This window comes from Colletotrichum karsti (assembly GCF_011947395.1).
Source record: "Colletotrichum karsti strain CkLH20 chromosome Unknown Scaffold46, whole genome shotgun sequence".
Lineage (NCBI taxonomy): Eukaryota > Fungi > Ascomycota > Sordariomycetes > Glomerellales > Glomerellaceae > Colletotrichum > Colletotrichum karsti.
Window position 1 is genome coordinate 276416 of NW_024065946.1, and position 27095 is coordinate 303510.

The 27095-nt window shown below is 53.0% G+C and overlaps 5 protein-coding genes across 5 annotated transcripts; 3 read left to right on the forward strand and 2 right to left on the reverse strand.

The window, feature by feature from the left end:
- Nucleotides 1–1515: 1515 nt before the first annotated feature.
- Nucleotides 1516–11268, forward strand: CkaCkLH20_11236 (uncharacterized protein; the record flags this gene model as incomplete). Its single annotated transcript, XM_038893950.1, has 6 exons — nt 1516–1821; nt 1877–1982; nt 2039–2649; nt 9882–10430; nt 10533–10933; nt 10998–11268. 6 exons carry the CDS (start codon nt 1516–1518, stop codon nt 11266–11268), a joined length of 2244 nt encoding a protein of 747 aa, XP_038740776.1.
- A 5446-nt stretch (nt 11269–16714) lies between these two features.
- Nucleotides 16715–17608, forward strand: CkaCkLH20_11237 (uncharacterized protein; the record flags this gene model as incomplete). Its single annotated transcript, XM_038893951.1, has 3 exons — nt 16715–17158; nt 17230–17465; nt 17518–17608. 3 exons carry the CDS (start codon nt 16715–16717, stop codon nt 17606–17608), a joined length of 771 nt encoding a protein of 256 aa, XP_038740777.1.
- A 242-nt stretch (nt 17609–17850) lies between these two features.
- On the reverse strand, nt 17851–18676 carry CkaCkLH20_11238 (uncharacterized protein; the record flags this gene model as incomplete). Its single annotated transcript, XM_038893952.1, has 2 exons — nt 17851–18346; nt 18399–18676. 2 exons carry the CDS (start codon nt 18674–18676, stop codon nt 17851–17853), a joined length of 774 nt encoding a protein of 257 aa, XP_038740778.1.
- Nucleotides 18677–20228: 1552 nt separating this feature from the next.
- Nucleotides 20229–22371, forward strand: CkaCkLH20_11239 (uncharacterized protein; the record flags this gene model as incomplete). The annotated part of the gene is made up of 6 exons (XM_038893953.1): nt 20229–20600; nt 20654–20735; nt 20785–21261; nt 21315–21627; nt 21686–22002; nt 22058–22371. The coding sequence occupies 6 exons, from the start codon at nt 20229–20231 to the stop codon at nt 22369–22371; spliced, it is 1875 nt and encodes a 624-aa protein (XP_038740779.1).
- A 29-nt stretch (nt 22372–22400) lies between these two features.
- On the reverse strand, nt 22401–26830 carry CkaCkLH20_11240 (acetylxylan esterase precursor; the record flags this gene model as incomplete). The annotated part of the gene is made up of 6 exons (XM_038893954.1): nt 22401–22499; nt 22549–22702; nt 22767–23371; nt 25997–26167; nt 26230–26312; nt 26401–26830. The coding sequence occupies 6 exons, from the start codon at nt 26828–26830 to the stop codon at nt 22401–22403; spliced, it is 1542 nt and encodes a 513-aa protein (XP_038740780.1).
- Nucleotides 26831–27095: the final 265 nt, after the last annotated feature.

Sequence of the window (27095 nt, forward strand, 5' to 3'; positions counted from 1 at the left end):
ATCTGGTATTCCAGCCGCAAGTCCGTAACTAGTAGTACTCAGCTGAACGGCACGGCATTTCCGTTTTGCGTTCCGCGCTGGACGGGCTGTCTCAAACAATAGAAAATAACAATGGGAGACTGAGCTAACCGCCTTAGCAGCACGCCACGAACCCGGGGTTATGGCACTAGGCAAATGGCTATGGCATTGTCCCCTACTCTCGACACCTGTTAACGTCTTGGCTTTTTGGCTACTTGCGAACTTGTCTGTTCCCAGCCCTAATTTGAAGTTGGATTCCTTTCCCAGCAATGCGCTGTGTTTCTGAGGCAATACCACCTTGGTTTCTTCTGTTGGCCGCTCATTTTGGGGTTTAGGCCGTGGTAATTATCCACCCGGCCCCATCGAGGGCATCGCGGTGTCCACCACGAGGGCTCAACCCGCTTCTTGCATCCCACATGAACTGCCCCAGTACCCCCAAGCAGCACCGAGCAATCAATCCTGATGAATCGCATGGTCTATTAGTCTAGTTGGTTAGGACGTCGGATTCTGACTTCCAACTCAGTCTCTTCCGTAAGCCCAGGTTCGAATCCTGGATGGACCTGTTCACAGCCTGCGATCATATCATCGTGAGGCTTTCTCTTTTTGGAGAGCTCATTTCTGTCTTGCCAAGCGGAAAGCCGCAGCTAAGCCTCTCTTCTATCAGCTCCAACTCCGCGGCTGGGGGCGTGAACCAGCTAGGATTAGCAAATTCTAGTCTCCCTCTTTTGGCGCGCCACTTCCTGGGTTTATGAGATCGTGTGTTAGATTCATCTCTTTAGTGCGTTCGCACGCAACCGTGTCCACCAATCCTCCTGAGTGTGGCTTCGGGCATTGTGTCTAAACGACGGCCCAAAGCGTACCGCGATTCAGCAATTCAACTTGCAGCATAGCAACAATGGCGTTTTTCATTTTTTTCAGCATCAGCCTCCCTTGCTTGTTGTTGCGTGAAGAGTTGACTGGCGTTCATAGCTGTCTTACGTTTTCGTAACAGAAACTCCTTCAGCTATGCCACAAGGGCCATGGAAAGATCATAAGTACACCATCGAACCGACACGATATGTGATGGTAGCTTCGTCGAAAACTATCAGGAGCTTGACACTTCTTTTCAGTATCACCACCTCTCAACATGGCGGCTCACAACCCATCATACCCAGATCTGGAGCAAGCTCAGAGGCCATTCACCCGAGACTCAGTATCAACACTTTGCGAGAATGATCCATGCAGCCGATCAACCACCGTTTGTAGCCTCAAATATCCATCTGGTTCTTCGAAAGAAGTTGAGGTTACTGTAACGCCTGTAGATACAACAGTATGGCACTTTTCTTGTACGAGCAGGCCTCAATACTCACGCAACTGTTAGGTGGCATGGGATGGGCCTGACGATCCAGAGAACCCGAAGAATTGGAGCAGACGACAGAAATGGATCGTAAGAGGTCTTCCCTTCCCACCCCACCACTCACTGCTGACTTCTGAGAATAGACTTCGCTCATTATTTCGATGTTTGCCTTCCTCTCGCCCCTTTCTTCGTCGATCGCCGCTCCAGCCCTCGGCCCCATCGGACACGACCTTCATATCAACAGCGAGATTGAACTTCAGCTGGTCCTTTCAATATTTCTTCTGACGTATGCCTTCGGACCTTTCATCTTATCGCCATGCTCGGAAATATGGGGACGCACGCCTATCGTCAGAGTTGGCAACATCATCTTCATCCTGTTCACCACTCTATGCGGCTTCGCCACATCGAAGGGACAGATCATAGCATTCCGGTTCATGGCCGGTATTGGGGGAAGTGCAACAACAGGAGTGAGTACCAGCCTCGTTCAGTATTTAGACCACTCATTAACGGGAGGCTTTTCAGATGGGCAGTGGGGTCCTGACGGACTGCTGGCGGCCAGAAGAAAGGGGCAAAGGACTTGCCATGATGCAGCTTGCACCAGTCATAGGCCCTGCTGTCGGTCCCATTGGTAAGTCAATCTTCAATTTCAGTCACCACTTTATTTATACTGACGTGCATCAAAAGTTGGCGGCTACATCTCACAATACGCCAGCTGGCGTTGGGCTTTCTGGACTGTTGTTCTCGTCAACGTCTTCGTACAGATCATTGCCTTTTTCCAACTCCGGGAGACCTATGCACCTCGGCTTCTCGTTTTGAAAGCTCGGAAACTCCGCCAAAGTACAGGAGATCCCTCATACCAGGCGGCCACTGAGTTACAGCAAAAGACACTCGCCAGTGTACTTCGAATCAGCCTGTCTAGACCATGGATCATGCTGGGGACACAGCCAATCATCCAAAGCCTAGCATTACTACAGGCCTTCAACTTCGGTCTCCTCTATCTCGTTATCTCAAGCTTCCCGACGTTATGGGAAAAGCATTACGGCTTGGAGAAAGGGCGAGCCAGCTTGAACTACATCTCAATCGCGACAGGGTCCCTAGTAGGAGTACTCATTTGTGCACCATCCATGGATATCGTTTACCGGAGACTGAAGCACCGCTTCGGTCTCGGTAAAGACCAGCCCGGTATTCCCGAATTCCGCATCCCGTTGATGATCCCATGCTCATTGGTAACGCCTTTGGGTATTCTGTTGTTTGCTTGGTCAGCACAACAGAAGATGTATTTTTTGATTCCCAATGTAGGTTACCTTCGAAACATCTTCTTCATCCCATGTACCGCAGAAACCTTTCTTACATCTCACAGATCGGCATCGCAATAACCATGGCAAGCACCATGATATCTTACCAATGCGTATCTGCTTACATCGCCGACTGCTATCCATTGTACACAGCGTCGGCATCTGCAGCATGCTGCTTCATGAGGTCGATGTTTGCATTCGCTTTTCCGCTCTTTGTTCCGGCGCTGTTTGGGAAGCTTGGTTATGGAGTAGGCGGGAGCATACTAGCTGGCATTGCATTCCTTGTCGGTATACCGGCGCCTATTCTACTTTGGCGTTACGGCTCAAAGTTGAGGCACACGAGTCGTTTCAGTGAACAATAGTAGTATAAAACAGGAAAGATCGCAACATGCAACGCAATTCCTCAAATCCCCCGCAATAGGTAGCATGCCTACGACATATTCAATGGTTCCACGCCAGCAGCTGCATCGATATAGACAAAATTTTGAAGTCCAGGTTTATTCAGCCTATGTGTTATTATTATTGTGAATTGGTATCCAGGCGTGCGGTTCACGACACGTATGTTCATTCCACAATGCTTCTCAATGCTTTGATGAACGTCTACGTTGGAACGACGCTCACGTCGTGTCATAACAGTGTTCTTGTCAGGCAATCCCATCGCCAGAATGACGGGAAAAGGTTCCCTGGCAGAAACACGTTAAATGGACTGATCAGATTTCCGGTTTTGTCATACTTCCGGCGGCTCCCTGACTCATATCTGCCGTTTCCATGGTCTTCGTGGACCTGAACTATGCTCAATATTGGGTTTTACAAGCATTTCCCAGGCTGTCTTCGGTGTCGTCCGAGGGCTTCGGGTGGATAGCGTTTTGGAGGCGACTAAAACGGTAAGGTTATCCCGGAGCAGCATTTCGTCGGATCAAATTCCGTCCAATGAAAATCTCATGCGACTGGGCTGGTTTAAGAAGCGGTTGATGAGTAAGGTTTGATCACCTACAACGTGCTTCAGAGCTCTCTCAGATCTGGGAATTGTCGCCAAATACGCGTGTAGATGGCGGCTAACAGCAGCTCGCTTGGATAGCTCCGCGTCAAGCGATTATATGCGGATGTTCAATACAGAAACCACATACTTAAGGCTGACCTCCCGGAGTCTCTATCACAAATCTCCTTGGTCATCTTCAATGCACTGGTGCAAACTTTCTACGTAATATCAGCCCGGTCCAGTGTCCGCAACGAATCGTCTGGTACGACAATCAGCTTAAACTTTAAACAACATCCTCCTCAAATCCCGAAATACTCCAACATGCAACTCACCAAGACCCTGGTCGCCCTCATGTCCGTCTTGGCACTTGCCGGTTCGTCATATCTACGTAATTCCCGTTCGGATATGTGACGGGAGTGACTAACTCTGTTTTACCATCTCGCAGAGGCGAAGGCATGCAAGTTCGGCACCTGCCAAGGCCGGTTCGGTGCTTGCTGCGACCAGTTCGGAGGGTGTGCGACTGTAGCCAACGAATGCCCTTGAAGTGATGAGCGGCGACAAGACGGCCGCAGGCAAGGGGTGGTACGAGTCTGTCATCAAACACACGGCGGGAATTCGACGAAACGGGTCAATAAGCTTAATTCTGGTGATCCTTAGCTATGTGTACTCTGATAATCATGAATAAATCCAACTTGGTTCATGACACTGTGGCACTCATTCAATGGAACATAAGTTCATTAGGCTTGTTGGTATTGATTTGACTCTCATCGTAACAAATACTGAGCCAAGCATTGTTATGTGATATTGCTTGGTTGACTTGAGACCTTGCCTTCTTCCGCCATGGCTCCCTCAAGCCCGACGAGATCCGGCCGTTGGCGACGAGTCCGGGCATTCGAGTATTCTCGGCGTGGTTCTTCCTCTTTTGCCATGTGTTTTCAACGAGACGAACGGCGTTGCAGTTTCATATCCCCAGATTAGGTTGAGATGATGCTAATCCAGGTAGCGTGCTTTGCGTTCTAACTTCTTGCTGGAGCCGTGTTGTGGGGGATTACCATCTCCTGTTATTTCTCGTCACTGAGAATTAAGTTAAGCTATCTTTGGCATGACTACAGACTTGAGTACAAGAGGTGGGTGACATCATCTGCTGGGGCAACTACCCAGTGTGCTATTACGCTTCTTCTGGCAAAGAGAGTCCTCTTAGCACCAACAGACCAGGTCATGGTATGTTCTCAAATCACGTCCGACCATTACGGCCGCACTTTCGCTGAAAATGTCTTGATACTACACCGGTAGGAGTCGCAATGTCATGGGTTTGTGATATCACTTTACTTTGTTTCAATTACTTTCATCATTCGTATGGCTTGCAGCTAGCTCGTAACCTTGAACGCCATTTATCCGGTTCTTGATAACCCCCAATTTCAGAGGTGCCATGTGCGTTTGGTATCATCTCATCCAACCACATCGCCAAATAAACGTGTAAACAAATAATCTATGTCGGTGATAATTACGGTCGGGTTCGATGTGTATCCTCCTCAACGTCAGAGTGTCTGGACTCCTGTTCCTTCGACACATCTCGGTCGTCACGATCGCCGTGCTCGGTTTCCAATGATGCGCGTTCGTGGTCCATGGAATGCCGTTCGGCGAGTTCCACATCGTCGTTCGTGTGGCCGTCTTCTCCCTCAGTAGAGTGTAGCCCAATCGTTGTTGGTGTACGTGACCGCCTCTGCTCCCATGTTTTTCGTGTACTGTTGCCATCCGGATCAAGCGGCAGGCTAGGGTCTTCTTCGGGGCGTAGCGTTGACAAACCCCTCGAGGCCCTCGATGGTCGTGTGAGTGTGCGAAGGGTCGATTCTTGGCCCGGAGAAGTGATCCAGTTCATCACCAGCGCAGAAAAGAAGACTGTGAAGGACGTCATGTCAGTACACGTGAGGATAGAAAAGGCTGGATGCGAGGGCATATCCTACTATCAGTGTTGCAGCACAGCAGACACAGCCACGCCACCTCTCCATTCAGTGCCCCAAGCACTGTTAAGTTTCTAGACATCTTCGTCAACATCGTTACACATTGCGAGTTGTCTGTGGTCCCATACGTCACGCTGCTGGCCAGTGTACAGCAGGAGCCAATGAATGTCCGGATAACAAGTCGTCGGAGTCTGACATTCGGAGGGGCTCGAGGTATCCGTCGGTTTCGCCAGTCGAGTGTCCACGGTTTCCAAAAGTTATATTTTACCGAGTGAAGACCTAGCATTCTGTCAACACATTTGCAGAGAGCGTGGTGATGCCACAAGGACGAAGTGACTTACTCAACAGAGGAAGGAGGAAAAGGATGGTAAGGTAAACCTAGGCATGGTCAGAAGTCACACTTCACAGCTAGGAATTACGACAGGTCTTACGTTGACAGCAGCATCGAAGGAGATGAGCAACAGTATCACGCTTTGTCCCAATCCAATGACACAGAGGCCATTTTGAAAGTTCGTAATCCGGAAGATGAAGTTCATTATCACGATGATAACAAATACCCCTGAGAATTGTGAGAACGCGTCAGAACGGCAACAGCACATGAACATACCGAGCATCCCAAAGGAATTGAATATATAAAGCTTCGACTTCAGACGCGGCTTTGACGTCTGCCGGATGATATGCTGCGGAGTGTGTTAGTACCTTCCCAAGGTTCTTTTCGCTCGACGTGGGTTCTACTGACTGCCCTGTCTACCATGAAGAGGTAGATGAACTAAATCAACAGTCAATACGCGACGTCAAATCTCAAGCAATCTCATCAGCACGCACCAGCTAGAGTCGAGTCCGATTAGCAATTGTTGATGTATAATCTGATGAAGTACTGACCTTTGTCGAAACATATGCCCCAAGGCAGAAAAGCGTTGCTGCAGAGCATGTTGCGTAGTTTAGATCGGTTCCGAATCCGAATTGTAGAATCGACGTTCCAAACACGAACAAAAATGAGAAGAAGTAGATGAAGACCACAACTATAACCATCATCAGCTTGCGCTCCTCGACCGTTCGCATATCTCCTTACGCCACATCGTCCATGGTAGAATCCTCCAATCTTTAACCGTCGTCACTCGGAGAGCTGCATCACCTGTCAGTGATCGTGTCTTGAAGTCTCGAAGTCGTTCGGAACGTCGGCAATGTAGTCGATATATTGCTTGGAGGTACTGACCGAACAGACTTGCAAGAGTGCATGCTGATATCAAGGCGACGATGATGCTGACGACCTTTCCCGCCAGTGGTTGTGGCTCGTGATTGATGCTGGCGCGGACGACCAGGTCGCTCGCTTCGAACGGAATCATGGCTCCGGCTTTGCTACTGCGTGCTGCCCTCGCCTGGTTATGTTGACCCCATCAAGATCTTGTTCATCTGTATGTCGACTCGGGGGAGCCGACCCAACGCGCCGAGTGGGTATTGTCGAGCGGGAGACGGAGCGGGACGATGGGGCCCGCGATGTTGTTTCGAAGCCCTTATGACGGTGTTAAGGGCCAACTGACGACGAACTGTTTCCCAACACGCGGCGGGAAGCAAGGTGCTATCGACTGGAGGGAGGGGAAGAGCGGGGAGTAATGGAGAGGTATGAAACGGGGAAGACGAGGAAATCCATTCTTGAGAAACTCTGCTGGCAAGCACAGGGATGGAGTTGATCGGAACTCCCTCATGTAGGGACTCTTTTCGTCCACACGGCACTCGCAGCCCGTGCTGCACGTGGGATCGGTGTTTGTGCGGGAATGTCCAAGCGGTGCGACGAGGAAATACGGTCAAATCTCTCAGCTAATAGAGTTTTAGTCAAACGCACCATGCAACGGTATGATGGCAGCCAGTTTGCTATCCTGACTCGTGTCTCTGCCTTCCTCCCGCCTTCCGACATTGCTCGCGGCAGCCAGAGCATTGTATTGGTTGCTACTCATCATGGCTTCGCCTCGCTCGGTCGATTTGACTTTGGAGCGAATGACAAGATTGGATGTTGGTGCTAACGAAACTAAAGCAGTCGACGCACGCCACGTGATAACGCCACAGGGTTGACCATCTTTGGAATCTTTCTTCCAGATTAACCTACGCAAATTCTTCGGGGTCTCATCAGGGCCGATCTTCTTCCGATCATTTAAGGTTGAAAGGTTCAAACGATCGTCAAGGGGCCCCAACTTCCGTCGGCTTATCCCGATTGCTTGGCTCACCGGGATCGTTCCCGTGTATAAGCTGGGGCTTCTGGGGAAGCTTGGTCTGACGCGGCTCAACTGAATCAATAGGAACTCCACCTTCAGAGACATTGATCAATTGTTTTACTTTACAATCTTTTAAGTATGGCATGGCCCAGTCTCAAGTTAATTGGGGTCATGACATTAAGCCAGTCTTTGAGCCAGTCACCAACCGTTCTTCATGTGAATAACTCAACGACTAGACCAGTCGCTCAACTGGTCTTCTGAATCTGCGCAATTTCAATGTGTTTCAGCGGTACTTGATTCCATTCTCGCCTTCATCTAGTGTCTGTGTTTCCGGGTAAGCAATCTTCCCCGGGATGAAATGTCAAACGTTTGTTGAAGATCCCGTACGTGCACGCACGTGGCGGTTCTTTTCTACGGCGCACAGACAAGGAGACGTTCCAGAGATAGTTGCGCAAAGACGAACAACGGACTACTAGCAGCAATCGTAGCGCGGTGATGGGCCATTTCCTCGGGGTTGAATTTCTCTATCCTCGGCGCAGACAAAAATGGATCAATGGTTTTCGCCCATGACCTTCGGTCGCTCTAACGGAGTTCCGATTCAGGTCTTCTGTAACTATAGGAAAAGACTTTCTGGTAATCCAAGTGCCTCTGCGAGGGGTCCCTTAGATTGCGGATGGCATAATGGCGCATGTGCAAAGACTTTCTCGTTCTCGGGATGCGGAACTTTCTCAGAGGATTTACCTAAGCGTTCAGTCCAATGTATCACAGCTGTTCGACCTAAAAGGCCGCAGATCTGAGTCATGAAAAGAGACTTGCAGAATCATTTGATGTCAGGCGTGCGTAGAACATAGAGTTAACGCCTCCGCAGCTGACTAGTAGCTCAACTGAACAGGACTTGTCGTGGCTGACGAGTCTTCCTTACTATCGCATTTCGGCTGAGGTATATACATGTCAATTCATCCCAGTCAGTTCTCTGCTTGCTGAGTCGATAGTAGTCTTTGATCTAGATCAGCCGCATTCCGTTCAGGCGTGACCTCAAAGGGCACTGGGGACTTTTAATACTTCCAGATTCCGGAGCAACGCCCATCGGGATTTCTCAATTGGACGCAGGTCTCAAAGAGACAGACAAATTCTTCATTCATCTCTATTCGCTTCCATGCTTCAAATGATACACATGACGAGTAAGTTGGTTGTGAGGCTTATCATATGTAGTCGGACTGAAAACTAAGCGACATCGAAACCTCATTTATATTTCCTGACTGGAGATAATACGCCCAACTTTCCGCTATTCTACGCTTACATTTCTCATCGTCTTCAACATCCATTGATGTGCTTCTTTTCCAATAACTCAGAAAGGCTATGACCAGTTCCTCGTGGTTCGCGCCGTTTTCGCTTTTTTCGCTTGGGACTATCGACAGTTATTTGACAGTTCGCTCTTGGGGATTCCTACAAAATTCAAAATGCGCAAACAATCATTTTTTCAACAAGCAAATGGCTACATCCACATAGGTTTGCTGAAGTGTATTGACTGCAGTGACTGGCGAAGAAATGTCGGAACCAACCAGCGGTTTTGACCAGAACCACAGCCTCCAGCTTTGAAGATATGTACTGCTTGGCTAGAAACATCTCGCAAGGATTATCGACGGACAAAACAAGTAAATGGAAATGTATTCGCAGCTTCCCGCACAAAGAAACCGGCCGAGATGACCATGGGGAACCATCAGTCTGGGCCGTCGGCTCGGACTAGCACATGGAGCAACTCCCTTATCCGGCAACTCGTACGTGCGGCGACGAGACCCTGATAACCTAATAACCAGATCCGGTGAAAATATCAAAGTAGGTTTCCGTCAGTTTCACAGGCTGTGAGTACTCGCCGTGATTGTGACGTAGCGGCCTTCCCCCTCATAGGCCCGAGCATCGGACATGAGAACGGACCATACCGTCGCCTGCTGAACCGCCAGCACCACCCCTTTATCAATATGAAGATGTCGCCGAAACGCCACCTAAGTCTTGTCAAATCACCACACTCGATCTTTTAATTGAAAATTTGGGGTCGCTCAGTACACTATGTCTTCGCCAAAGGTTCTTGTCATTGGCTGCGGTGTTGCCGGGCCGGTCGTTGCGTGTTTATTGAAGCAGAAGGGCTACGAGCCCATCATCTTCGAGAAGTCCGAAGCCCCTGGAGATGTTGGAGCATCTCTCATGATCTGTCCAAACGGCCTCAAAGTCCTCAACTTGATAGGTCCCCTACCCGACAAGCTGCTTCAGAACGGTCCTCCTGTGTTAGAGTTGTGCGACTACAAGGCTTCCGGAGAAGTGCTCGGCAGATCTGATATGCCAAACGAGTTTGCCAAGCGATACAGCCAACCTGCCGTTGGTATTAAACGGACACTTATTACTGCTTGGCTGAGAGAATTGGCCCAGGAGAAGGGGATAGAAGTCCGAGAGGGTTGGAAGTTGGAGCAAATTAAAGAAAACGAGAACTCGGTCACGGCATTTTTCGAAGGAGACAAATATGAGGTCGGCAGCTTCTTAGTAGGCTGCGATGGACTGAAAGCGGCGACTCGAAAAATCCTTCTGGCGCGAGGCGGCATAGAAGAGGGAGTGCCTTCCTTCACTGGGCTGACGCAGGTATGTTCTTTGTTTTGTTTCCGACGTCCTTTCCCTCGACTTCGCCCGTGATACCCATATTCAATCTCCGCCTGTTACGAGCTACGTAGTTAACGAAAATAGACGGCAGGGATTTCTCCAACTCCAGAGGCCTTCCGGAAAAGTCCCAGCTTGAGCAACTGGTATGGTGAACTAAGCCACGTCATCTGCTACCCTATCACGCACGACAAGTCGTCATGGGCTCTCACGCTGCCTGGTAATGAAGTAGAAGAAGCTTCATGGGGTCTTTTCGACGATGAAAGGAGAGCTGTCGAAAAGGAGAAGATGAACGAGATACTCAATCTAAAAACCTGGGATCCGGTCGTACTAGAACTGGTGAGCTCGGCGCAGAGGCTTATGAAGTATGGCATCTACGATCGACCTGAGTTGTCCGCCGATCAGTGGTACTCCGGCCGTTGCGTTATGGTTGGCGATGCCGTGCATCCAACTAGTGTTCATCTTGGGCAAGGGGCTAATCAAGCTTGGTAAGCGTCTATTTTCCGAATCCCTGGTACCTCCAAGGACTCCAGCCGGGCTAACATGAAGTAGTGAGGATTGCTACTATCTGTTCGAGAAGATGCCCAACTTCGAGACCACAAGTGCTTTGTCGAATTCAATTCTTACTGAAGCTTTCAAGTCGTATGCGGCAAAACAGCAGCCACATACTTCAACGCTAGTAAAGGGGGCACGAATGATAGGCCAGGCTCGAGTTGCAGCCCCTGAGTTTTGCTCTCAACGTGATGAAACCATCTCGAAGAGCATGGCAGACCGTGCAGCTCTACAAGAAAAGTTCGATTTCATGTATTCTCGGCCATTTTAAACTACATTTCTTCATGAAAGACTCATTGATTGACGTCATGCGACGTTTTCAAACTACTTGTGTATTCAACATGACTTTCTCTCACCGTTCTCTAAATAGTACATCTCTCTTTGGTCCATTTAGTTGAAAAGACATGAACACTACGCCGCTCTCAACCTTCCCTCTTGACCCGCAATAGTAAATGCATCCCTGATAAATTTGATAGGCGCTGGATACATTCTCTTGAATCTACAGCCGTTGATCCAAAGCCACGACATGCGCAACTGGCCGAGCCAGCCTGACATCCCGCAGCGTAATATGTTCCAGCCGTCTCCAGCTAGCCCCGATTGTTGAAGTGATGTTCCAATACATAAATCTCTGTAGAGGGTACACTGTCCGTAATATCGAGGCCTATCTCCATGGCCGTTGACCCTTCATTATTGTGCTGATAAAGGTCTACGCCCCTGTCCAGCAGAAATCTTGTAATAAGACATTCTTGTTGCCTTGGATGCTGGATCTGATGACAGACCCCACCTTGATCTTTCCAAAAGTTATTCATGGCCATGTAATGAAGCGCCGTATTGCCGTTGTTATCGGTCGTGTTTGCACCAACGCCCAGCTCGCGTACCAGAAACTGGACGACGTCGAAGTCTCTGTAAGCGCACGCCTGATGAAGAGCGTGTACGCCATCTCTCGTGCGAGTATTCAACGACGTCCCGGCATCGATCAGCATTTGCGCAGTGGCTAGGCGACGGCCGCTAGCATCTCCCATGACGATGGGACGGTCGTCCGCCCAAAATGAAGACCTCTTCCACGCCTCTCGGGCGCTTTCATCGGCGCATGCCTTGAGAGCGAAGAACAACGCATTCGCACCGACCTTCATTGACGGCAATTCGTTCCACTCCACGTCAATGTCGTCGTCCGGTCCGCAGCCGTCCTGAAATGTCTTGATCACCTCGACGTCGTCCTGGGTATGAGAAAACATCACCCGTTGACAGTGTTCATGCTCGACGTCTCCGCTGAGTGTGAGAGGTCCGTATTCTCGGTCATGACGTCGATTCAAGTATCCGACATCTGCTCTGTCGTGTACGCAAGCCCCCTTCTGCAACAACAATGACACGACATCTGCGTGTCCATAGAATGCCGCCCAGTGGAGCGCCGTAAGGTTTGAAGTGATCGGAAAACGCGAATAGTGGATGTAACCGCCATATTGCTCGTCTATTTCGTACGCAAAAGTAGTATAGTCGAGGGTGTCGATGTTTGCGCCGTGCGCTAGCGCCTTAGCCACGCCTTCCACGCAACCGTTTTTGGCGGAGAGAATAATACATGATGAGTGGTGTTGTCGAATATCATGAAGGATAATTGCTCGGTTCGTGGTGGCAAAAATGCGTTTGCAAGTCATTCCGAGGCGTGCGGCGGCTCTGACTCCCGGGAAAGGCAGAGGGCAATCCTCTGGGTCGAGGTCGCCGCCCGGGAAATAGTCGATAACGTCGTAGGAGCTCCTCTCATCAGTCACGAGTAGTTCATCCAAAATATGTAGGATGATTTCTGGCGGTAAGTATCCCAATGTGGGACGTATATACGTATGCGTATTGTCCATGATGTATCCAAATGCGAGCGGAATGCTTTGTGATAGCTTCGCCCTCCACTCCCTTCCCACGGTGGAGCGAGGTCGCCTTTTTATATGAGCAGCCAGGAGCCTTTCTCCGAAATGAGTCTCTATTTGGCCCCGGTGTCGTGTAATATGAGGTATGTAAGGGTTCTTCCATTCCACGTGTAGCATTGAAGCCAAAAACCGCAGTCTGGTTCAAGCTGGCTCAAGCTCCGAACAGGAAGAGGCCTCTTGCATTGATTGGACGGAGACGCAACATAAGTTCAAATAGCGCAGGCAAAGAATTCTGAGCGCTGTGAATGATGAGTGTGTGCACTTGTTGGGTTTACACGTGGGAAAGTGTTGATGTTGGGTGCATAAAAAGCCTATCAAGGTATCAGTTGGTTACTACCATCTGTAAAGGTCGGGATGGACTGTTGAATCCGAACAAGCAGCAAACATATAATTCTGAATATGCGTAACGGCGTCTTTCTAAGTGAACATATATGTTTAAGTTGGGCAGACCACGGAGCTCAAAGGATTTGAGGAAGGTGACCAAAAGGTGGGAAGACATATTGACATAAAGGTCTCCATATTCGAAAATACTGACAACATTGGAGTTTCCCTGCCAGTTAACAGCACAGTTTCCTCTTGCCTCTCTTCGGAGTGGCTCTGTCAATGTGCCAGCTCACGCTGCCGGAGTGGGGCCGTGTCGGCACCGCTGCCAAGGAACCGCCTCCGAACATTTCGGGATCCGGGATGACCAGATACTCTTTGATGCTCGCTCTGAAGATTTTACATTTCTTCATCTTCATCAGCTACTGGTAAAGATAGTCCTGCGCTTTGACTCAATCCAAGGAAGTTCTCTGTCGATCGTGCCGAAAAGCCGTCGACTCCCCCGAGAGTTCTCGTGAAAGTGCACCGGTATACCGGCATACCAAGCCCGGAGTCGAAAGCACGGCGCCAAGATGCGTCGGTGACAATCCCTTCCGGACTTGACTGATAGTTCAATAACTCCATCACGTGAAGTGGTTGTGGACTCAAAGAGATTTTTTCGCAACTCTTGGCAACTCCCACGTTGCCGCCACTAGCCGCAACTCGGATCACCCCCAAAATCGCCGACTTTGCCGGAAAACGGGGGTTCGTGAACTCTGGCCCTGCCGACTCAGCCTAGACATGTTTTATTTCAAAAAACAACCAGATCTACGGTTGACTGCCCGATCAGCCCCCAAAGAACTTATTGAAAAGAATCACATGACGGAGGAAAGATGAGAGGATCTTGAGACCCGGCTATCAGGTACGGAAATCTCCGACTCGGTTCCTCGTCTTTATTTCCGCCAAGACATCGATCACTTGGGAAAAAGATGCGTGAGCCCCAATGCCAAGACCGCCACCGTGGCCGAGCTGGTCGCCCGGCCTCATCGCTGCGGAAGGGAGAAAAGTCAGAACATCTGTGCCAACGAGCTGCCGTCTTGCGTGAGACGAGCCTTGGCCGGAGCACTGCCAATGGTCTGGGCGAAAGACGCGCGCTAATACGGGGTTGGTTGAGGCCGACGCCGAAGAATCGCATTCATTCGGGTCGGTGTATCGCAAACGAAACAGCTCGATGCGAGAACGAGATGTGCACCGCCTTGTGACAATAGCAATGGGGAGATGGGCAAGTTGCACGAAGGGTTTGAGACACATCATCATCGCCAGTGACGACGAATCGCGGAGAATCGCAAACAAATTGCCAAATTAGCGAGATTTCCTCTCGGCGCCAATCTTGTGCCCAGAAAGTCCCCCCCGATGATGGAAATCAGATCCCGATGGTTCACAACCCAAGAGCGAGCATTGTCGGCTATCGAAACCTTAGCATGACTCTCTGGTCTCGACATCGCGGCTGGAAAGAAAGAAAGAAGATTTTCACTGGAATCTTGACCGGCTCGAAAGCTCGTCATCTGAAAGCGCCCGCGCGTGCCTGTCACGCTGGCGCTTGTCGATCGGCGCCGAGGCGAGCGACTGAGTCGGTTGGCCGCGGTAGCTTGGCGGGTGCCAAGACGAATGAGTTGTTGTGCTGATCTGGGCGGGCGGCAAATGGTAAGATGTGAAGATGATTGTTGAGGACCCTGAAAGTCTCGCGATGTGGGCGGTTTTTCTCATTGCAACCACATGATTTGAGGTATATGGACGTCATTTCTTTTTTTCGACCAGAAACGGACTCGGTGTTCCATCGAGATATCGAGCGGTGCGATATGGCTGGTCGGTCTGGAACGTGGTCGTCGCAACGTTGCTGCAAACGGGGATATGTCTCGGTACTTGTGGTTGTACTGTAATCGGACGGTTGCAGTTCACACCACCGGCTGGTGGGAGGTCGAGATAATCATCATCGAGGTTTGAGGGAGACGGAATCGATTTCAACATGAACACGCCTAGACTGCCCGGCAAACGGAAGCGTCGTTTGCGCGACCTCAGAAGGTTCTTGCCCAGAAACCAACTAGTAAAACATGAGCAAATGGCAATTTCCTTTTCTCCCATCTCCAAGACGATCCAAGAGAAACATGGGCAATTCACGCGCGGTGAATGGCATCAAACGCTGGAATGCTGAGGTATGCCGAGAGAAACGGCGGCGCCAATCCTCGCCAATGGAGCACTAGCTGCGCTGCCATCACACAGGCACCGGAACAGGGCGTCTGAGACAAAATTCCATGTCTCGACCGCCGTGTCTCTTATGCAATGCCGCTGCTGCTGTCCTCCGCCGAAACGGCGCCGCAGCAGCACTCGGAGCAGTGCATTGCATCCCCAAGAAGCCTAGAAGTCTAGGCTTCTCTTTGCCTTTCGCTCACCGTTCCCTCTGGGCGCCAGTTGATCGCAGTTTGAGTGCGATGAGCAAACATGGAGCCTCGGGATGCCGCTTGGCTGCAACACTCCCAAGCCCCTCATGGCCTCATTCATAACTGGGCGGTTTTCTTGTGTCTTCACGTTTTCATGCTGAAGCCCGTCGCCTGGTGTCTTTTTTGTCTTTCTTGTAGGACGGCTGCGGCCCTCAAGCGTTGGCAGCGGCAGTGTACGACGACGCCTCCTTTTCTCAGCCCAGTACCGTATCGTACCCTCTACACATCGAACACATCCATCTCATAGCAAAGCATCCATCCAGCCCCAAACAAGTCCGAATGGCTTGGCTCCAGCTCCCCTAACCTTCCAAGAAAAACGTAACCCCAAGAACCCCCAAGAACGCCGGCTGGGCTCCTTGGTGTTGTCCTTCGCCAAAAGGCCCAGCGCAGCGCCAAGACAAGCACAGAAATGCCCCCCCTACAGGCCCCCTTAGGCGGGCCAAGACGGGCCTCTGTGGCCCATTCGGAGTCAGTGAGCTGATAGCGCGACTTGGCGAGCAGCTTTTGAGACCTACCCAGCAATCGTAAAATTCGCCCAGGGACTTGGCCTTTTTTTCCTTTCTCTGTGTGTCCTATCCCATCCCTTCCGCTAAACTTTTCTTTCCTTTCTTTCCCTTCTCTTGGTTTTCTCTTGGGAGGCGGGCAGATATGGTCAGGCGCAATCAGAGCGTTTTGCTCGGCGTATCTGGGCTTTTCTCACACCAGACTACGACGCGTTGCTAAAAGGACGCTGAAGGCCACCCCCTCCATCCCATTTTCATTCGACGTCATGTGGGCTTTATTTTGACCCTTCGTATCCCCCCTGACTTTGACCATTGAGAGTCCCATAATAAGACGACTTTCAGTTTGGGTCACTATCGATGAGCAGCAGCAACCGGTTTTGAACTGCGAATGAGAGAGAGAGAAAAGAAGGCAACGACATTGGAAAGAATCCACAGAAGGGATCAAATTAGGAAAGGGAAGAAAAAAGGGAAAAGAAAGCCAGACAGACAGACAGACAGCCATGTCCCTCCACAACGGCGCATACAGCCATCAGGGCTACTGCGCGCCGCCATACAGCCAGGGATATCACCACCCACCCGGCGGCCAGATGTACTCCGACACCTACACCGGCCGCGACAGCACGCAAATCTACTACACCCCCGACAACAACCCTCCCAGCACGGCATCGTCGACGCGCAGCTCGCAGCAGCGGTACTGGTACGGCCAGCCGGACACCCGCCGGTACAGCGGCGGAGGATGCTCGCCCGAGTCGGACCGCTTCAACAGGAAACGGAGGCGGTGCACGTACATGTACTACGTCCTCCGCCAGCTGGCCATCATCGTGCCGCTCGTCGTCGTTTTCCTGAACGTCAACATCTACGTGTCGCGGAGAGGGAAGTATCTGAACGATTCGACGAGCCCGAGCGATCCCATCTTTTACGCCATGTGGCTGTCCGTTCCGTTGGTATGTTTGATCACCGTGATGAGATGAGATGTGATGGAGTGTGTTTGGATGGTGCTGACGTTGAGTTTTAGTCTGTGCTGTTGATGATTTGGTCCATTACGACGGTCATCTTTCGCAAGCGGGATGCGGCGCGCGGCGGGATCCCGAAGCATTTCCATTTCGGCATGGAGTTGTGTTTCTCGCTCGGCGCGACGATTTGCTGGATCCTGCTGGTGATCCAGATCGAGTCGAAGAAGTCAAACGGATACTACGCATATCCGTATATCCAGTACGAGGCCGCGTTGGCATTTTTGCTCGGCCTCATCATGTGAGTTCATCTTGGTTGCTCACTGCCCCAAAATGAGTACTGACGTTCGCAGGCTGTCTGAATTCGGTCTTCTGGGACGGGCATGGTTCGAGTTCAGCAACGACAGGACGCGGCATGAGAGCGAGGCCATGGTGCAGGTTTGACGGTGATCATTGGGATTGTGCGGTCGCATCAGAAACATCACAGCACGGCGTTGAAAAAGGAACTGGGACAGGATCAAATGAACGGATCGAGGCCATCGGAATGAATTTCACAGAGCAAACCACAAGAGATACCCCATCAGCATAAAGATACCATTAATCAAAAAATCGCGTCGTTTTGACCTCATAATCTCATATTCCTCTCACATTACATTCATCATGTGATGAAAACCGTGCTCACATCTTCACTGCGACTGAACCCGTTGCGCAAGCCGACGCTGCCGATAAAGCCAAGCCCACGGCGCCAGCATGCCCACCGCGAACAAGATGGCCCCGAAGAGCGCCGTGATGGCAAAAATCCCCATCGGCCCGACCTTGCCCATGTCCGGCGGCGCCTGCAGGCGGAACTCGTCCGCCGCCGCAGTGACGGCGAGCCGCTGCGTCGTCAGGGTCCTCGGGATGTCGGCGCACAGCGGCTCGCTGCACCAGGTCGTCAGGGCCCCGCCGTGGAAATCCGTGTCGGATCGGGGGTCGTCGGCGGCGTAGGCGAGACCGCCGAGGCTGATCTCGGCGAAGGCGGCCGTGATGGCGTAGCCTTGGACGACGTCGGAGAGGCCTAGGGTCGTGGTGGTCGGTTTCGGCAGCGGGCTGGTTGTCGGCGGGGTGTAGACTAGCACGCTCTGTGTCTGGACGTGAGTTGTGCACATTACGTGGGCGGAGTCACACTCGTACTTGAGGGCGCTATCGATCATCATCAGTCTTGCGGCGAGTGCGGCATGGGTGAGGCGCGTACTCGGGGCAGCATATCACTTGCACCATCGCCGTTTGCCATCTTTCCGTCACCGTCAGGGGAGTCATGGTGTCGTCGAACCCTCTGCTCCAGTCCAGGCTGTGCTTGTAGTGCGAGGTGACGGACACGGTTTGGTTGCAGCCCGACGTGAAGCCCGTGGGACAGCCATTCCAACCCTCGGCGTGGAGAATTCGACATGCTGTGCGCTGCTTCTGTCTGTCTTCAGGGAGGAAGCGGCACTCTGGTGGAGGAGTTACGCGTGCTGGCGCGGGTGTTGTCATGCTCTGTGCCGCTGCGTCGGTGAGCTGCAAGAAGAAGAGGTGATATGGCTGGCTGGAATGAGTCCCGGTATGGTCTGCTGTTCAGTTGAAATGAGGCTCTCATGAAAGTGACGCGGCCGACATCTGCAGGCCTCCCTTTACGAGAGATCACTAGACCAGGCTCATTTAGGCCGTGTCTGCGACCCTGTGGCACAGCATGCTCTCATGTGTAAAGGGTCTTGATCCCTCATTTTGGGCTCATTGTGAAGTAACATAAATGTGAGAGATATGTAGAAGAAAGTCGGGGAGCAGACAGAAAATTGAAAATGAGTAACGTCACACAGTCTACATGAGTGAGCCAGATCTCAATGAATACTGACATGAGTTTCATGAAACGGCCGATGAGATCATAGCATCGATTGAGAGTGAGTTACGTAATCTCGGTGAACCAATGAAACAATCTTCAGGTGAGCCGGATAAGCTTCGGTGAAGCCCCGCCGGTCCCACCGTCGGAGACCCATATTAGGTAAAGCCGTTGCGGAAATGTGGACTCTCATGATCGATGATTCGCCATCCACCATCATCGTGGATTCTGATTCGCTCATCGCCGTCTCAGGGGCGTCACAGTTCCGCTAGTGTGGATTTCGAGGTGGAGACCGCCCGCGATTCCCGACCCGGCCGATGCCGTGTGGTGGTGCTGGTGGTGGTGCCGTCAATGGAACGAAGACGGGTCTCTTCCTGACTCTGCTGTTGGCTGTGCTGCTCCCAACAGATCCAGACCCCGATCTCGCTTTCTGACGCAGGTAGGGAAAAAAAAAAATAGAGAGAGAGAACTCCACTCCTGGTCAGGCAACTTCCAGTTCTTCCGTCCCGCAGCAGAGACACACAGAGAGAGGAGAAGCGAGCGAGATTAGCTTCATCAGCCTCACACCCACCCCTCAGGCTAGAGCAGAGCCTCAAAGAAGATCACCATGTCGACGAGGGCCATTAAGAAGAGCGCCTTCTCCTGCGAGCCATGTCGTCGGCGTAAGGTACGTTTTATTTTATTATTTTTTAATCTCCGATCTCCCTGGACCAATCTGCTGCTGCCCCCTTACCCGGTTCTTCATTTCATCCTTCCGCTTCCGCCTCCGCGCCACCCCGTACCCCTGCACCGGCGGAGGCGGAGGAGGCTGAGGTTAAGCGGAATGCCGCTTATCGTTTGATGATCCGTATTCCTGGGCTCAATGGCACACGTCCTTCCTACTCTGTGCTTGACGCCGCAGGGGTTTGACGATGGTGGTGGTGGTGGTGGTTTGATGCGCGTGGCGCGGATATCGCGGACTATCTCCGGAAAACACGGCGGCTGACCGGATCGGGGGTGACAGGTAAAATGCGGCGGAGAACAACCGACGTGCAATAGATGCGCAGCTCGCGCGGATGAGTGCGTATATAAACTGTAAGCCACACACACACGCAAACACAAACGCCGCCCCCCATCATCCCCATATCACCCGCATATCGTCACAGTGGGACTGACCGACTGCCGGGCCCGGCCACATGCAGTAACCCGACTTTGTCGTATACATCGCGCCTGGAGCAGCGCATCAAGGAACTAGAGGCCCAGCTGGCCGCCGCGAGGGTACACGCCCCCGGCCCCGCGGAGCCCTCGCGGACGTCGTCGCCCAGCCTCGGCCCGTCGGCGGGTCAGTCGCCGATGACTGACCCCCATCACGTCGAGTCGCAGGATGAGGAGTCCGTGAGCGAGAGCTTCAAGGGGCTCAAGGTCGACGACAAAGGCGCCATCACGTATCACGGCGCTACGAGTTTCTTCCAGTTGCCCGGTGATCGGCAGCTCGGTTCGAGAGACCACACGTCGTCGTCGGAGCAGGCTATGAATCGGCGCCAGAGGCTGGTTGCGAAAGCTTGGGAGCAGAGAGCCATGGAGAACATGTCGGAGATCCCGGTGAGTGTTGTTGCTTGTGTGAGCCGAGTCGCAGAGCTGACTTCGTGAAAAAGGAACCATTCCAATACCTGTTGAACGTCCATTGGTGCTGGATCCAGCCTCTTTTCAACTTCATCTACAGGCCCGCTTTCACCCGTGAGTTCGACCCGGGTGAGCTTGCACGCGCCGTGCTGACTTTTGATAGGTGATATGCAGTCGATGGGCCCGTACTACTCTCACACGCTGATGAACGCGGTATTATCTCACTCAATACGTTGGGGCAGGAGTGATCCTGCCACGAAAGAGAAGCTCGATGAGTACTACGACGGCGGCGCGCTCTTCGGCAAGCACGCTCGAAGTATGGTCTTCGAAGAGCTCAGCCAGGGCGTCAGCTCGATTCCTACCGTCCAGACATTGCTGCTTCTCAGCGCGCAAGAGTGCAGTGTCGGGAACAGCGCCCAAGCATGGACATACAGCGGTCTCGCCTTCCGCATCATAGACCACCTTGGTATCTGCGTGGACGGCCAGAGGTATCCCGGCTCGGTGCAGTTCAGTGACGAGGACGTCGAGATTCGGCACCGTCTGTTCTGGAGTTGTTATTTCTGGGACAAGATGATCAGCTTGTACCTCGGCCGTTCGCCATCGCTGCAGCAGACGTCGGTGTCGCCGCCGCAAATCATATGTACGTCCAACCCATCTTGCTGAACTTTCCAACAAGAGCTAACGTGACGTTAGTTGACGACTCGGCCGAGAACGACTCCTGGACGCCGTTTGGTGTCGTTCCGCAAGGCGGCTGGAAGTACCCTCCATCCCACGCATACTCCACCTCATGTTTCATGCAGATGTGCCGACTCTCCGTCATCTTCAACGAGATCCTCGTCCACATGTACGACCCAGTGCGCCCCAACAGCCAGGCCGAGATGCAAGACTGCCTCGTCAAGCAAGAGCCCGCCCTTCAACAGTGGTGGGATGAGCTACCCCCTCATCTGAAGCTGGAGTCCTCCAACCTGCCCAAGCTGGCGCCGCCATCCCACATCATCACGTTAAAGTAGGCACATCCCACCTCGTAGCGTAGCGCTGGGAAACCGCAGCTGACTTTTGATTAGCGCACTCTATCGGACTTTCAAGATCCTCCTTTACAGGCCGATGCTGTCCCAGAGGGGCCGCGTCGGGGAGAACCTGCAGCTGGTTCAGCGGTACCTGGTCGAGTGCGTGACGACGGCAACGTCCATCGTCGCAATCTTCGACCTCTTCTGCCAGTCCTTCGGCATCAGCCACTGCGTCTTGTCGCTCTCGTACAGCGTCTACATCGCCGCGTCCATCTTCCTCCTGCAGGTTCAGTCGAGCGTCGAGGACACGCAGGCTCTCCACCGGCTGCAGTACTGCGTTCGGATTCTCGCCTCTGTGAAACGAATCAACCCAGGTAAGTGGAGAGTCCCCCATCCCGGTATCGACATGTAGCTGACCCCCCGCCAAAGTCATCAGCAGTGCTCTTAACCTCATCATCCGCGAGCTCGCCAGCCTCGGCATCGACGTCGGCGCCCTCGGTATCCCTAAGACTGCCGCAACGCCCCCGATGGCGACGTACGGCATCCCGCAGAACAGACCGATGGACGGGATCCCCACCTCCGCGCCTCCGGGACCCGAAGCCACGAGCTCGCCGGAGCAGCTCGAAAACTTCTCCTTCGTCGATACCCTCGGCCCAGAGGCTTTCGCGATCGATCCGCAGGTCTTCCAGAACATGTCTTCCATCGAGCCTTTGAGCGTCCGGGTTGGCGCGATAGACGAATAACGCAGACGGCGCGCCAACTTTCCCGCGTCTTACACGCGCTGGAGATCGCCAGCGGCACCATCTGCTTGAATCGACTTGATCAGGCGGACCACCTGGTCGTACACCGTAAAAGTGATGCCACTCGAAAGCTGAGTGTGTCAGCAAACGGCCAAGTCTGCTTCACATTGCATCACTTACCGTCAAGCGGACTAGTCTAGGCGAAGTGCCTCTCCAAAAAGCCAACACGCCATCACCCCGAAAGACCTGCGCAGCGCAGTCCAGCATACCCTTGTACCTCGCATCAACAGCCTGCATCCTCGTTTTGATGTTATCAAACGGCATCGACGCATATCTGTAAATACAGTCAGCACATGTTTCCATCATATAAAAACAACACAACCAGCACACAAACGTACACCGTAAAAACACCACTGATCCCTCCCAAGACAAGCGTGCTGCCGACGCTCCCGTCGAGGCTAGGCCACCAGCTCGCGACCCGCTCCTGGAGCATCGCAAACGTCGTGAACCGCACCGCGCTGTTGGTCCCCTGCTTGCACAACACCGGCGTCAGACCGCTCCACAACCCCCTCACGCCCTCCTCGCGAACAAGCACGCCGACGGCGCCGGCGAGCCCTCGGTTCGCGAACCGTCCGCCGGACGACGACGACGACGCGTCGTGGATCATCTTCGTCTTGATCGCCTCGCCCGGGGTCACCACCGCGATGCTCTCCGCCACGCCGGCGCTGAGCCCGCTCACGACGTTGATCCACGCGGACCTCGGCCGCCCGGCCTTCGGGTCGGTCCCGTTCAGGCCATCGAGCTTGGCGCGGGTGGTCTCGAAGGCGAGAAACCGAATACCGGACTTGGCCGCGTTGGAGGCCGCGAGGGCCTGGACGCCCGAGTAGATGCCCTTCACGCCGGAGCGGCGTACGGTCTCGCGGACGATGGAGAGGGAGCTCGGCGGCGCATCGCCGGACTTGACGTGTAACTGGCGACGAGTCTTGACGAATTCGGCGGGGTACTTTTCAGTTTTGCGTCGTTTTGTTAGAGAAAGTGTACAAAATTTCAGGAGAGAAATGATATGAACAGTGTTTGTTTGCCCATCAAGTGACTCCCGGAAAGACACTGAGACTTAAGACGGAATGTGATGATGTGTTGTCGTTTTGTTGCTAAGTTTAGAAAGCAGCAGATCCATGGATCCTGAGACTTACAGTGACGAGTGTTTCTGAAACCCCCGCAACGCCGCCGGCCAGGATCTTGCTCAGCACTCCGGAATCCATCTGCTGATCTGGGCCGGTTTTGGAATCTTTGACGATATGGGCTGATATGATCTGATGACACGAGTCTAACGGCAAGGACGAACCTCGGTGTTCGTCGGTAAAAGCTAGCCGGGGATCGTGGAGTCGTCAATAGGGTTCTTTTTTTTTGTCACGAAATCGTCGTCGTCATACTAGTAAACACCAAGCCCACCCGGGGTGCCGGTTCTCCCGCACAAGTCATATACGTCTTTTGCTGCGCTCGCTCGCTTAAACGTTCCCACAGCATCGGGGTCTCGTGGGCTCGATTTTTACCCCCCGAGAAATTGAGGAGCTCTCCGGAGTATGGCCGTCTCACGACGACGACGGGGCTCCACTCGGACATGTTCCGAGCGTTTGGAGGGTTTCTCGCTCGTATATCGGTGTTCTTTCCGTGGGGGGAGGGGGATTTCGATATCATGAAGTTTCTCGTTCTGCATTCTTCGGCCATTTTCCGCGAGATCAGCGCCGATGAGATGGCGTGGCTCGGTGCTTTTTTGACATCCGTGGGATTCGTGCCTGCGTGGGTTTGTCTGTGTTTAAGCGACACGGCGACGGCGGGCTGGGCCGCTCGGCGGACGTGCGAGACAGAGAGAGAGAGAGAGAGCGCATGGGTTGTTCTCCGGGGTCATCTTGGCGATGGCCGGCGTTTTGGGAGCCTGCTTGTCTCGGTGATCAGATCAACAGCCCGGCTGAGCAAGTCCGCGAAGGTCTCTCAAGACTCAACCTCTCCAGGTCCGTCTGACATTCGGAAGTTGACCGAGAGACATCACCGGCCAACGGCGACGGCGATGATGATGTGTAAAGTTTTTGAGGGGGAGGAGATTCTGGATTTCTTGGAAAACCTGGGGGCCGCTAGCGCGTATATGCAAGATGCGTCCGGAGGTTACATGTGTGCCACACATGGCCGCTTGTCGTCCGCACCCTGAGGATGGACACGTGCCGGTCGAGCGGGATTGCGGGTGCTTGTTTCGGGCTATCTTTGACTGCGGAGGACCGAAGCCGTCTTGTTTCTGCGTTACCGGGGCCCATGTTCGGCGTGGGACTTTCTGGAGGAGCTTGTAATGGCGAAATAGGAGTGCGATGATGCGCTGTCGCGGGGTCCATTGCAGATGTCACGGCTAGGGTCCGAGGGGGAGGGAGGTCGAGCAGGCTCGGGACGTGCATCCGATCCCGACATGAGGGAACGGACTGCTTTGACGACCGCTGCCCTGCTGAGGACTTTTTTTTTCATTTTGAGTAATTTGCCAAGAGAAGAGTTGCGATGGCAGGATAATTATGGAACGGTTCTTTCCTCACGAGTCGGACCGTAGCGTGAGACCCTGACAAGAGCCGGACAAATTTGCTGACCGGTGAATTTCCTGCAGGTTTCGCTATAAGTTTCGCTGCTTTTACACGTGCGAAATCAGACCGAAAGGAGAAAAAGAAAGAGAGGAATCGTCGAGGGTGGGGACGAGACTGCGCCGACGCCCGTTGGCGGATACTTTGAATCCCGGCTGGGGGAACAGGTTGAATGTGGCTCCGGTTCACCGGCACGGGGGATGGCCGAGGTTGTGCGTTGCGTTCGTTCCATCACGGACTTGGGCCGAGGGATGAGGGCATTTTCTGGCCCTTCGCGTGCCGATGATTTAGTGAACTTTAATGAGGTTTGAAGATCTGAATTGGCGATCTTGCGGAGGCTGAGTGTGGAAGTTGACCGAGTTCTCAGAGGTGTGAGGTGGTGGAACAAGCTATAGAAGTGAGTGTCGTTGACGGATGAAGGGGACGTGAGAACAGGAGAATGCTTGATCCGGACCTGCGAAATCGAGCACCGAAATCGACGCCGGAAGGATGAGCGTCACACGCGTCATAAGCCGGCTCAAACGCCCCCTTACATAATCCCATGATATGCCCCTTTGGCTCAGTGGTAGAGCGTCTCACTCGTATGCTTCACGGATCATGAGAAGGTCCACGGTTCAATCCCGTGAGGGGGCACTTCTTTTGCCAATTTCAAGCAACTGATATCTTTTTGCACCTCAGTTGTCAAACTTTCCGTTCCCGGCTTTGGTTTTTGCTTGGAAATTGTTTCGGCGGCCCTGCGAGACAAGCAAGCTGTCACCCGCATGTAAGAGAGGTAGGTATCCGAACGCTTGGAGATCAGTGCTTCATCATTGCATTTGAAGAGGTGTCTCAACTCGACCGGAAACTCTCTTTCTTCTTTGACTAGTCGTATTATCATTAAACTCTCAGATAGTTGACATCCCAATGTGACTAAGTCATTGAATAGTTTCCAGTTGTAAGTTACGAGTAAGTCTACGCCAACTCATGATTCGTCAACATTCGGTTCGCCGTCTCATGCCAACTCAGCAAACCTTGAACTTGACGAACTGAGCCGCATCCTCCGCATACTTCAGGCCGTAGTTCTCGTGCGCGTCCCAGCTAGTTCCTTGAGAGCAGGCGGGGTCGTCAGCATTACAGTAGTCGCGCAGTCTGGCAGACCACCGGTTCAGCGACTCGAGCTGCGCGCCCTCCCGAGGGAAACCCTGGTATGCGTGTTAGTCATTATCCTCTTTCATCTCGACGCAACGCGGATCTCGCAACTTACGGACTGCATGCGGGCGCCAACGAGCAAGTTGTAAGTCTGGTTCGCAACGTGTCTCGGCGAGCCCCAGATAAGAGCAGCAGCGACTATCAGACACACACTCCGTCAGTCCAAAAATTCCCCACCAGCATATACATTCATCCGGAGGGGAGAGCGGCGAGGCGCGAAACTCACTATGATCGCCAGGGAAAACCTCCGGCGCAATCCCCTCGCTCGTCTCCTGCACGCAGCTCTGGCTCTTGAACTCCCCGCCGCCGCCGCCGAGCAAGTCGCCGACGACCTGGCCGCCCTGCGAGAAGCCGGACAGCACGATCTTGGCGTCCGGGCAGCGGGTGGCGTAGTCGGTGACGGCCTTGAGGGTGTTGGCGACGCCGCCCTCGACGGAGTCGCAGTAGTCGTGGAAGACGGCCTGGTACTCGACGCTCGCCCACGTGCAGTCCCAGTCCTTGCAGATGGCCTCGGCGATGGGCTGTTGCAGACCCGGGTACGGCTCGTTCGTGCCGCGGATGAGGAGGACGTGGACGGCGCTGCAGGGTGTGAGGGGGCAGAGGGTCTGGGAGGCGGCGGCGGGGAGGAGGGGGAGGAGGAGGGTTGCGGGACGCATCTTGCCGGGGTGTGGCGATTGAAAGAGTCCGGCTGGTCGGGAGGAGTGGGATTTCAAAGATTAGTTGGGAATTTCGACCCGACTTGAGAGAAGAGAGCGCAACGAGTGAAGCTTCTCTCCTAAATGTTGTTTCGATCCGACCTCATATTTATGAACTTCTCAACGTCACTCTCGCCAATAGTGATTATCCAAATATCCCCAGATTCGACGTCAGACGAACTGTTCCCCCGCAAACCCCAGATTCCGATATTGGCATCGCATCTCC